Source organism: Peromyscus eremicus, chromosome 8b (assembly GCF_949786415.1).
Source record: "Peromyscus eremicus chromosome 8b, PerEre_H2_v1, whole genome shotgun sequence".
Classification (NCBI taxonomy): Eukaryota; Metazoa; Chordata; class Mammalia; order Rodentia; family Cricetidae; genus Peromyscus; species Peromyscus eremicus.
Window position 1 is genome coordinate 37526184 of NC_081424.1, and position 13025 is coordinate 37539208.

A 13025-nucleotide genomic window follows, 5' to 3' on the forward strand; every position below is an offset into this window, starting at 1 on the left:
GAGCCAACTCCTGGGTTGGTCGTCACCAGGCTCCTAGTGCACATGGGAGACCCCTCAGCTTACAGCAGGGATGGCAAATTGGCCATTGTTCTGAGGGTGAAAAATCAAATAGAATCCATAAAAGGGGGTCCAGAGAAACTTCACGCAGGAAAACCTGAGCTTTGTGGACACAGGGAAGGGTCGGTGAAGCTGATGAGCTTCCAGACACAAGGAAAAGAAAATGTCTTTCCTAATGGCTATGGAAGATACAAGGCAGGCAGCGGGCTGAAGGAAAAAACTCAAGCATGATCTAAATGATGCTGATGCCATCCGTGGATACGTAAAAGAGTTAGTCACAGAAGTGTGTATTTTTAGCAGAAATAAGCCATTTAGGTCACTGTTCCACAAACGTGAGTAATATTTAGGAACCTGTTAACAAGCAAAGTAGTTTTCTTGTAGCTCTGAGGAAAGGGGGAAGAAGGAATCAAAGTTTACAGAAGTATTGTGTATCTGTCAATCACACAACGACTTCACATTCAGCCACTGTGGTAGTGTACACCTGTGTGCCAGAACTCAAGCGATTGAGGCGAGAGGATCACAAATGTGAGGCCAGTTTCAGCTACGTGGCAAGAACTTATCTCCAAAATATAAATCCCGGGGTCTGGAGAGATGGGCTCAGCCGTTAAAAGTGCCGATCACAAGGACAAGAATTCTCAGATCCGAGCACCCCCATTACCAGCCAGGCATAATACAAAGACATTCAACTTTAGTTCTCAGCGATCCAACACCCTAACTCAGGCCTCTGCGCATGCACGGGTATGCATGCCTACATACACGTGTGTGCATACACTCACAGAGACACACATACACAAGTAAAATTAATTTTTAAATAATTCTTGAGGCTGGAGAGATGACTCAGCTGTTAAGGGCACTGGCTGCTTTTCCAGAGGACCCAGGTTATGTTTCCGGTACCCATATGGTGGCTCACACCCATCTGTATGGCTCTGGCATCCCCTTTCAACCTCTGAGGGAGCCAGTATGCACATCTGCACATACATACCTACAGGCAAAACACCCATACACATAAAATAAGTCTTTGTAAATGTTTAATTCTTACATATACAGTTCCTAAAGCACAACATACTTACAAAGCTAATAATGTTCTTATCATAAGAAAATGTGAAATAAAATCGGTTTCATGTTAATGAGGCCAATAGTGTTTTCCTCAAAATAACCTTCTCCTTATAACATGAAAATGGCTGAGTCTCTTGAAGATAGTCTTCTCTGTTCCTTAGTTCTGGACTATCACTCGGTTTACCCCACCAGATCTGGTGACTGGACAGCTTTCTTTAAGGATGGCACTGCCATTTGGCCTTCTCATTTAGCATAACTGGCATGCTAAGCCAGTGTTTACATCCTTCCTCAGTTATGGCCACAGAGCAGGGGTCGCCTATGAATGGGGACTTGTCCAACCAGTAGTTTGCATGTGAACCATGGGGACCAGCGAAGTGCACTGCTCCCCTTTGCCCTCGCATGACGACACGCCCTTTCGTTTCCATCCTGCCCTTCCCCCTGTCCGTCTCCCTCGCTCGGCTGCCATTTTCATAAATGTCTCTCTGGCACACAGTGAAACTGAAGGTGGAGCAGAAACTGGAGCAGATGGGGAAGGTGCAGGGGGTGTGGCTGCACACGGCCCACGTCTTGTGCATGGACGCCATCCTCAGCGTAGGCCTGGAGATGGGAAGCCACAACCCGGACTGCTGGCCACACGTGTTCAGGTGCATGATGGGAGTCCCCACCCCTGATGGCACAGACCCTGCCTTGGGAAGCCTGGGGTGGTAAAGAGGGTGTGGACTCCAGGGTCTGCCAGCCTCTCAGTAGAATATGAGCATTCACCGTTCAGACACACTCCAAGTGGGACACAGGAGGACAGGAGATAAGGACCCGCTGGATGTATGTGTATTTGGAGAACAGGATGGCAGAACTGGATTCAGGGAATTGTGATTTATCTGTTGACACTGCTGTGGGAGGCAGATGTATTATTATATTACACCAAGGAAGAAAAAGCTGGATTCTTAAGTGATGGATGAAAGACAGCCATACAGTTTAAATGACTATGAGTCTAAAATGTGCTCAGGTGTCAATAATCCAACTATTGTGTGTTCATTAATGTCCTCCTATGTGAAAAAAAAAAAACCTTGGATAACACGCATTGTTCCATACAATACCTCATTAAAGACATCTAGTTTAACTAGACGTGGAAAAATAAGAACATAATAGCACATCTCTGCGAAAGACCACTAAAAAGATTGACTCTAAGTCTTGTGGCACTGAAGTGAAGATTCTCCCAGTGAGCGCCTATAAAATAAAAAGCAAGATGACAGCTCCAGACTCCACCTCTTAAGTCCAAGATAAGAAGCATGTCTCCCCAAGCATCGGTACTAGGGCAAAGGAAGGGCACAGAAGCCCTGCTCAGTTGTGCTCAGCTGGGCCTTCACCAGGCATCACACCGAAGTGCCTTGCGAGCAGATCGGCCATGGGAGGAGAGCGGTGGGAGGCCAGCAAGACCTGAGTTCAGTCTCAGGTCACCAAAACTAATAAAGCCGCAAGCGCTGGCTGAGTTCCTAAGAGTTCATAAGCGCATGTGGAATATCCAAGGGTTGTAAAACCAACCAACTTGAGAAGAGCATGGGCAAGGACCAGGATGAAGCAGCCTTGTAGCTAGAGTTTTCCTGCCTGGCCCACGGTCAGGGCAAATCTCTCTCACCCGCCAGTCCCACAGCCACTCAGACCCGATCAAGTAAACACAGAGACTTATATTAGTTACAAACTGTATGGCTGTGGCAGGCTTCTTGCTAACTGTTCTTATATCTTAAATTAATCCATTTCCATTAATCTATACCTTGCCACATGGCTCGTGGCTTACCGGGATCTTCCCATGCGGCTTGTCATGGTGGCGGCTGGCAGTGTCTCCCTCTCAGCCTTCCATTTCCCAGAATTCTTTTCTTTGTCCCGCCTTTACTTCCTGCCTAGCCAATGGCCAATCAGTGATTTATTTACTGACCAATCAGCAACACACTTGACATACAGACCATCCCACAGCAAGCCTGGAGCAAAAAGGGGTCTGATAGAGAAGTGGGTGGCCAGATAGTCTGCCTTGGTCTTACAAGGAGACAAAGGGAGGAGACTCGGGTGATGCTTGATGTGAGTTCAACAAATCCCAGATTACAGAACACCAGAGTGGTTTACCCAGAACGCCCTTGGACAACAACTAGATTCTCTGGGATGAAGGATGTCTTGGAAAGCATCTTAATCCCAAATTCAGTTAGTCACAGGCACTTTGGAGTTGGCAGCTACACATTGTCTGTTCTGTTGCTGCCATGCTCAGGGATGCCCCGTCAGCCCCAATCCCTATTTGGACATGAGATATATGGAGCTATCAGCTTCAGACACATCATAGCTGAGTAGAGCGCTGCCGTGTTGAGAGAGCCTGTCCAACAGAGGCATACTGGTTCTGGGGTCCCGTCATAAGGAAGTGCTTCTCAGCTCCTAATCAGAACACAGTACAGAGAGAAAGAGGGGATTCCTCAGGGGAACTTCTCAAATAAGCAGTCTAGGAAAACAGTAAGCTAGACAACACAGAAGCAGTGAACAGGGTTCCATTGCCTGTCTTTTCCCCAGGAGAGTGATGGGTGAGAGAATCTGAGGAATTCCTCACCCATGCCAAGATTGGTCCAACTCAAAACAAATTTTGTGTCTCTAAGTAGCAACATACATGTGAAGCGAGTCCACTAGAGTCTGTTAAAGGGTATCAAGGATTTATGAAGATATAAAATGGGGAGAAATACACTCTCGGATACAGAACAAAGTGAACGGCCGTCATCATCCTCCAATCTGCCTGGGGGTGAATGGAATCAGCTAACTGATCTCCAAATACCCCAAGAGAGCGAGAGCCCATGACCCCTCCTCAGTTTTAAGCAGTCACGTACCCAGAAAAACCACACCTCTATCGGGCCGGATACCCCCATGTCATTGGCAGAGTGAATTCCCACAACACATATATAATAAGGAAATGGGCAGTTCCAAATACGGTAAGAGAAACGGAGAAAAATGGGGGTTCGTTCCAGGGTTAGCTGGATTTCCTTTTCTCTCACCATGGGATGGATAGAGCAGGTAGCTCTGGGGTACAGCGCTCACTTCCTGTTTGTCTGGCTCTTTCTAGGGTATGTGAGTATGTGGGCACACTGGAGCACACCCACTTCAGCGATGGTACCTCCCAGCCCCCTCTGACCATCCGTCAGCCACAGAAGACATCCGGGAGCTCCGGTCTCCTTGGGGACCTTGAGTGTGAGGACTCATCTCAGGAGCAGACCCTGGAGCAGGGCCCCTCCCTGAGCGCAGCCCCTGTGGTCCAGCCACGCTCCATCCAGGAGCTGGTTCGGGAATGTAGCCGAGGCCGGACCTCAGACTTCCGGGGAGGCAGTCTGAGTGGGAACAGTGCCGCCAAGGTGGTACTCTGCCTTTCCACCCAGGCCGACAGGTATGCAAGGCCAGCTCACCACACAAGGATGCTTAGCCAGGGAATTACCTGTTGGCTATGCTGATATTCACTTGTCTGGTCTCAAAATCACCTGGGGACAACTTGTTGTATTAGCCAGAATCTGAAAATGCTTTCCTTTGATCGTGTGTGTGTGTGTGTGTGTGTGTGTGTGTGTGTGTGTGTGTACATGTATGTCAAGAACAACCTTGCTTGTGCCTCAGGCACCATCCACCTTTTTTCTCTCATTTATTTGTTTATTTTGGAAGCAGAGTCTCTTATGGCCTCTGGAGTCTATCAAGTAGGCTAGGATGGTTGACCAGCAGGCCCTAGCTGTGTCTTCTTCTCCTCCTCCACTCTGGGATGGCTTACAAGTGTGAGCCACTCCACTCGGCTCTTAAGTGGGTTCTAGGGGTTGAACTCAAGTCCTTGGGCTTGCAAAGGCAGCCATTTTTATCAACTGAGCCTATCTCCCAGCCCTCCTTCTGTCTTTGGAAAGAATTGTCCTCCCTCCTACCGTACACCATCCTTTGATGCCTGACTCCCAAGTCTGAGGTGGACTGTCTGCAATTAAGTCTCTGGTTTTATTATCATGTCTGGCAACTCCCTGGACCCTGGCTTCCTCACTGGTAAAATAAGGTTCTTTTTAAAAGTAATTCTCATGAGATAGTTACAGTTACAAGGTTGAATTAAGTAATACATTGTACAGCACCTAGAACATGGCTTGAAAAACAGTAAAGATTCAATGTTTTAGTGCCTCTTGCTACAAAATCCCATACCATGGGTGGTGGAGACGGCTCCATGGACAAAGGGTTTATTGCACAAGGGTGAGAACCAGAGTTCAGATCCCCGGGGCTCTCATAAAAAGCCAGGCAGGCCTGGTAACACCCTGGAATCCTAACACTTGGGAGGTAAGGACAGGATCCCTAAGTCAAGCTAGTTTCCTAGGCTGGCAGAAATCGGCAAGCCCTGGGTTCAGTAAGAGAACCTGCAGCCACAAATGTAGGGGATGAAAAAGATAAGGAAGATATCCATTGTCAACCTCAGGTTTACACACACACACACGTGCGCACACATGGACCTACACACATGTGAACATGCATGCTCATGTACACACACACTCATGAAAGAAAAGAATAAAAACATTCTCACCCAGAAGCCCAGAAGTGTGGTACTTACTGAAGCCTAAGAGTCACATTAAGGTAAAGGAGAATCAACTATTGCCTCAACTGTTGGGCAACATGTCTTGATGCCGGAAGTGCTTGTGATCCCCAGTCACATGACATCGCCTTATCTGTCCCCCTCAGCATATGGTCATTATGCCTAGGCCTCCTATAAAGAGAAGAGACAGGAAGTGGCTAGGGCAGCAGGCTGAGCCTTTACTGGCTGGGCTCAGAGAGCCCTGGCTTCCTGTTCTGACTTTGACATTGACCTGCCTGATAATGTCTATAGAAACAGTTACACGGAGACTGACTCCCCACTGACTCATAAAATTCGCACATGCTCTAACTGGTATAGAACAATCCCTTGTTCCTATTTGTCCAGTAATTTGGCTATTGAAGTGTTTCAGAATCCGGAAAGTGGCACATGGGTGTCAGGGAGAATATAACACACTCCTGGAGTCTCTTTACTAGGGGGAAAGAAAAAGAAATAGTTAAGAGACCCAAAAGCAAAATAGAATCCAAATTGGAAACAGGAAATACTTGGTAAATACTTAACTACTGTTTCTGTTGACTCATATTCTTTTACTGGGCATTAAGTTATAATTTCTCTTAAACATTACAGTTTGAATTGGATACTCCTTTTTAAAAAATTGTAACCTAAAAACATAAGAGCAATATTTGTATATTCATATATTGTTTGTCTCTGTTCATTATCATAAAATGGGAATGGTACTAATATATGCCGCACCATAGGCCAAGTCATCTGTACACCCTCATTACAAGATGTTCTTATGCATAGCCAGGTGTGGGGCGCACACCTGAAACCCCACCATTGAGGAAGCTGAACCAGGAGGGTCATGTGTTTCAGGCCAGTCTTGGAAGCACAGGGAGTCCCACAAACTACGTCAGCGTTGTGACTGTGGCTGCTTTTCCAAAGCATAAGAGTATGTCCACTGCTTGAATCCAAAACCATCACTTGTTACTATGTCCCTTCCGTAATAGGCATGTAGGATGTCTATTATCTTGGTATTTCTGTTAATAACCATGTGCGTTTAGTTAAGAAAATAATAACTGAAAACATTTAAAAGAAGACTTCGGTTATTGTTGAAATTATATGAGGCTAGTGTACACAATGTAATAAATGTATTCTCAGAAGTTTTGGAGCACTTAAAAGACTTACCAAACTATGTGTATCTTTGTGGTGAGTGTGTGCATGTGTGTGTTTGGTGTGTGTGTGTGCTTGTGTGCTGTGTGTGTGTTGGTATATGTGTGTGTAAGTGTGTGTGGCCTATGTGTTTGCTTGAGTACTGGTGTGTGATGCATGTGTGCCCTGTGTGTTTACTGTGTGTACTATGTATGTGAGCTGTGTGTGTGCTTTATTTTTTATTAGACGTCTCCTGCCAATATAAGAAAGACCTCAGTGTATAAACATAATTATTATTGAAGTACAGAAAAAAAGATTTTGCTGCTATATTAATAGGATGTCTTGGATGAACAGTCAAAGAGTTATTCATTTTTACTAAATTAGATATCTATTAATACTGGCTACAAAAATAAATTTTAATAAGATATTTAAAAGTTAGAACATGTCTAATATAACTCTATGGTTTTAAAAGCTTATTGAATTTTTTAATTTATTTGTGCAAAACAGTGATAAAATTTTGTGTGTGTGAGTGTGCCTCTGTGTGTGTGTGTGTGTGTGTGTGCGCGCGCGCATGTGGGTATGGGTCTAGTGTTCTGTCTTTCTGTCTGTCTCACTTTCTGTCTGGGAGTGATCAGTTTACTCAAAGGAAATTCTCTAGTCATCTTCTTGGGATGATTAAAGATGGTCCCCATGTTTCTTAAAGCTGAGACAAGTACGGGTCTCGAAGCCAGCTAAGTTCCTGAGTCCCTTCGCTTCCTGTGCCTACAATCTTCATTTGCTGAGAGTCCACTTCCATGCTCAGAATGCATCCTTACCTCCCAGAGGCTCCACTGAATAGACCATGATAGCAAAATGATAATAGAAACTGACATTAGCTAGCGGTGAGGGTGCCGGGCACTTTCCTGGACACTGTACACAGACCAGACAACCCACCAGACAGCCCAACCATGAGAGTTACTAACTTTCTTAGAGGAGGAAGCATAGGTCAGGGGAGTTAACTAATTAACTCATTCCGCTTTAAGACGATGGAGCCAGCAAATGCTTCTGAGTCTGTTTCACTCCAAAGACTCTTGCTACTTAAGACAGAATCACAGGGCAGAGTGAAGGCACAGACTTTTTTTTTTTTTTTTTTTTTTTTGAGATAGAATCTCAGGTATCTTAGGCTGATCCCAAATTTGCTATCTAGCTAAGGATGGCCTTGAACTTCTCTCTAGCCTTCACCTCCTAAGTAAAGGTGATTATAGATTTGTGACACCACAGTTTATATGGTGCAGTGATGGGACCCCAGGCTTCAGGCATGCTCTGCAGGCACTCTACAAACTGAGCAGCATCCTCAGCTACTAAAACTGCGGAATTCGTTTTTAGTCTTTTAAAGTGCAGATTATGTTTTGTCCACGTGTCTGCCTGTGTACACATGGGACAGAAGAGTACACTGGATCCCCTGGAACTGGAGTTCCCATTGGCTACGAGCAGCCACGTGCTGGGAGTTGAACTTGGGTCCTCTGAAAAATCAGCCAGTGCTCTTAACTGCTGAGCCATCTCTTCAGCCCTAAAATTACAGAATCTTAATTAAGCACAACACTCAGATGACAAGGGATGACATTTTGATAAAAAAAAAAAAACACACACTACTTCAGTTCTCATTACAGGTGAAATTATTTTATGCACTAAAATTATCAGAAAGCTTGCTTAACATCTTCAAAGACCCACAGCACTCCTCTTGTCAAGAATTAACTCGTGGGTTTAATTTGCACTTATCTGCAGACTGATGCTGAGTTTTGTTTCCTGAGAGCTTCTCAGTCATTGGTGTATCTTATTTGAAGGAATGTCTTTTCAAGTCCTTGGCTCATTTCAAATTAGGTCTTTGACTTTTGATGTTAAATTTCAAGTTTGCTTCATTTTTCTCAACACTGGATTTATAAAATATGTAGTATCTTTTAATGCCTCATTTTTTTTTTGTTATTTCTGTCTTAAAATTTAGTATGTCTCATGTTAGTCCTTTAGAAAGACTCAGGATTCAACTTCGGTTCAAAACAATGACCCTTGAGCAGTACACAGCATCCCATACCACTGACATCACCATAGCCTTGGTGGGTAGACCATAGATGCTTCACTGCTCTTGGGCTATAGGAATCTAATATCTGATCTTTACATCTCACCCCGCCTCCCAGAGCCCTGGAATCTCTGAAAGCAGTACTTTGTCATTGTTCACATTCTTGTCAAACACTTTAGGAGTGCTTACCACCACTGGCTACCCTTGGAAGCTGCCAAGATTACTTTTTCAAGTCTGTTTTGTGGTATTCTTTGTAACAAAACCCCATGGTTAGTGCAGACTTGTGCACATGAATAATAGCTATGATCATACCATCCATGTGTCTGCAGTGTTTACACGGTGCTTTTCTTAATTACATCAGCTGAATTACCATAATTATTCCGCCGTACACCCTTGATGAATTGTTCCCGCATAATGCCTGTGTTTATTTGCACCCAGGCTCTTTGACGATGCTACAGACAAGTTGAACCTGTCGGCCTTGGGAGGGTTCCTCTACCAGCTAAAGAAAGCATCTCAGTCCCAACTCTTCCACTCTGTGACAGACACCGTCGATTACTCTCTGGCAATGCCAGGTAATTTTCCCTGAAGAAACTGTTGGTAAGTAAGGAAGAAATAGCCCCAGTCCTTGATACCAGCAGCATGTGTAAAAGATGACAGTAACGGTCATAATTATTACAGTTTAAACACTCATCCATGTGTGCAGGGCCTCGTGGTAAGCACTGGATGTGGGCCATCACGTTCATTTAATAATAAAAGAAACTTTAAGAAGTAGGTAGATTTACTCCCTTGTTTTTATTCATGAGATTAATGGGGAAGAGAGGGAAATCCTTGGCCCATTCCAATGCAGCTACTAAATGGGTCTCACTCCTCAGCCTTACTATTTACACCAAAGCTTCATGCCTTCTTCTCTGTGGACACAGTATTGAATCAGGGAGAGGTTTGGGTCCTACTGAGTGAACCACCTTGCTGATTCTGAACGGAAGGCTCACTCCTTCCTTGATGAGCCGTCTGAAGCCATCTTGCTATCCAAGAACACTGCCTTGATTTTCAACTTCTCTGTGCTGGAGTCCTTTGAACTATACCTGAGTTTGGGCTTTCTCATCTCCCCTTCCTGTAGGAGAAGTTAAGTCCACCCAGGATCGCAAAAGCGCTCTGCACCTCTTCCGCCTGGGGGATGCCATGCTGAGGATCGTGAGGAGCAAGACGCGGCCCCTGCTCCACGTGGTGCGCTGCTGGAGCCTTGTGGCACCACACCTGGTAGAGGTGAGATTGGAAGGTGGGAAGAGCCTGTAAATGGAAGCTCAGGGAAGTCCTGCTACAGAGCCAGCATAGGGGCTGTATTTGGAGGACCATAGGGTAATAAGAACCTTTCCATAGGCTGGTCATAAGCACCATTATTCTCTGATTAAATATCAAGGATTCTGAAGACTCAACTTGAAAGGTAGTGCCTCCCTGGTCTCTCTTTCCAAGTATATAACTCAACTAGTTTCCGTGCAAAGCTGGTTCTTGGTTCTTGTGTTCTGTTCTTGAGTCTGGAGCTAAAAGATAGAGCCCCAAATCAATTCTTTCCTTTGGGGCAACATCTTTGATTCTTGTCTCTCTTCTCTGATAACTCAGTTATAAGGGGCATGTTATTTCAGGAGGGAGAACCATATATCCTGGATTTCCTGACAAAATGAACCCTAACACCTTCCAACTCCCCAAAGGAAAGCAGTTTATAGGATCAGTTTTGTGGGAGCTCTGTATCGAATCATCTCAGCACCTGATAACTGGCTCTGTTAGTTACTTTTCTGTTACTGTGGTAAAACACTATAACCAAGACAAGTTAGAGAGAGTAGCATTTGTTTGGGCTTACAGTTCCAGAAGGAGAGCCCATAGCAGCAGGGAGGCAGAGCCAGGAAGCTGAGAGATCACATCTTCAGATGTGAACACAGAGCAGAGTGAACAAACTGGAGGTAGGGTGAGGCTATGAAACCTCAAAACCTACCAACGGTGTCGCTTCCTCCAGCAAGACATCACCACCTCCTCAGTGTGCCAGCCAGGGACCAAGTGCTCACATAGATACCGAGTCAGTGGGGGTCATTTCCCATTCTTACCACCCCACTGGCTAAGTAACAGGGAGCATTATTGCCTTACTTACAGTGGTAACTATTCATAAACACCATGTTGTACTTACTTAGTAAAGATAAACAAGAAGATATTTCACATAATTTAATTTACTAACCTGAGGATAGGCTAGTAAGGAAGAAAGGTACAAAGTATCAATTTAGTCAAGGCCAAAGATCCCATCAGCTAGATACTATGCTATAATTGGCTACATGGAAAGCCTGGGAGCACCAAACAATGACCATTTATTTTGTTCATTGATCCTCTGCAGCAGAAATTTGAAGAAAATGCTCTGGTAATTCTGGTCTGGACTAGTGTGCTGGCTCATTTTATTCCAGCTTGACCAAGCTAGAGTCATTTGGGAACAAGAAACCTCAGTTAAGAAATACCCGTTGGAATGGCTGTGGGCTGGCTTATGGTGCATTTTCTTGATTGATAATTGATGTGGAAGGGCCTAGCCCACTGTGGGTAGTGCCACCCATGGGCTGGTGGTTCTGGGTGCTATAAGGAAACAGGCTGAGCAAACCATTAAGGAGCAAGCCAGTAAGCAGCACCCCTCCATGACCCCTACATCAGTTCTTGCCTCCAGGTTTCTGCCCTACTTGAGTTCCCTGCCCTGACTTCCTTTAATGATGGACCTGGATGTATAAGATGAAGTAAATCCTCTCCTCCCCAAGTTGCTTTTGGTCATGGTACCTTAACTTAGAAATAGAAACCCTAATTAAGACAGCTATCTTGGCTGATCCCCGCTGGCCTTCCTTATATGCCCGTAGTCAGCTGATGCAAAGACTGGTACCAACTGGTTTACGATAGCTTTAACTGGGAAGGCTGGTCATCATTCCCTCTCTCCACAGTCTCTAATATAGGTTGGCCTCTGGCACTCAGTCCCCACTCCTTCACATGGTCGCCTTCGGATTCCCCCAGACAGTGAGAACACAAACTCCACATCACAGTTTGTTACTTATGGGATGATTTCTGTGGTGCCAGTAGCCAAAGCAAGTCCCGGGTCGAAGTTGAGAGCCAATGCAGAACAGAATCAATGAAGACCATGAGACCCAGGCTGTGTGAACCAATCCAAGTTCTAGTTGCCATTGATCCACTCACTAGGGGACAAATGACTCCCTTGATCTTAATATATTAGGGGGATGACTAAGGAGGGGCCATGAGCAGTTCCATAGGTTGTGGTGAACATGCTCTGTACTGCTGAAGAAAATTGTCATGCTGCAGAAAAAGAAAATAGTGGAAGGCTTACTCTTCCAGAAACCTTAACTTGATGTTGGAGTTGTATCTACCCAGTTGATTAAATTTCCAGATGTGATTTGGTGCACTCATCATCTATATACTAAAATTCCTTAGAACAGAATTGCTCTTCCTACCTTTACATAATGAGGTGGGCTGGGGAAGCCTTCAGATGTCACACTTTCCTTGCCTGACTTCCTGCTGGCGTTCAGCTCTCTCTTGTCTTGTGCAGGCCGCCTGCCATAAGGAGCGCCACGTGTCTCAGAAAGCCGTTTCCTTCATCCACGATATCCTGACGGAGGTTCTCACAGACTGGAGTGAACCGCCTCACTTTCACGTTAACGAGGCGCTCTTCCGGCCCTTTGAGCGGATCATGCAGCTGGAGCTCTGTGATGAAGATGTTCAAGACCAGGTGAGCGTGACGAGGGCTGTGGCCACCTCCTCCTCTCCAGTGCTGGTGTTTGGGGAGGGAGAAGCAGGCACCGTCCTCTGGTTTGCATGCTGTCTTCCCAAGCAGGTGGCAAAGAGAGATTCAACAATTTAGCCAGGATCACCAGTGATTGGTAAAATTGAATCAAACCTAGAGAATCTGGCTGGATTGATCTATAGCCCATTTACACCACACTATTGATCACAGTCATCCTGTCTAATGGGAGACAAGTGGAAAGAAGCGAACCCTGTGATCTCACCTGTGACGCAATGGTGGGCCCAGAACTCAGCAGGTTCTTTCCTGAAATTGACTCAGATGTTGAACAAAGCTTCTTCGTCTCCTTTTAAATGCATTGACATATTGGCAAGAAAATG

The 13025-nt window shown here is 45.3% G+C and overlaps 1 protein-coding gene across 1 annotated transcript in view; it reads left to right on the forward strand.

The window, feature by feature from the left end:
* Nucleotides 1-13025, forward strand: part of Arfgef3 (ARFGEF family member 3) — a 114538-nt gene that overhangs the window by 72423 nt on the left and 29090 nt on the right. The window contains exons 17-21 of the mRNA XM_059272467.1: nt 1607-1757; nt 4202-4519; nt 9315-9448; nt 9994-10139; nt 12454-12633. Coding sequence (XP_059128450.1) covers nt 1607-1757; nt 4202-4519; nt 9315-9448; nt 9994-10139; nt 12454-12633 — 929 coding nt within the window. The remainder of the gene's footprint in view (nt 1-1606; nt 1758-4201; nt 4520-9314; nt 9449-9993; nt 10140-12453; nt 12634-13025) is intronic.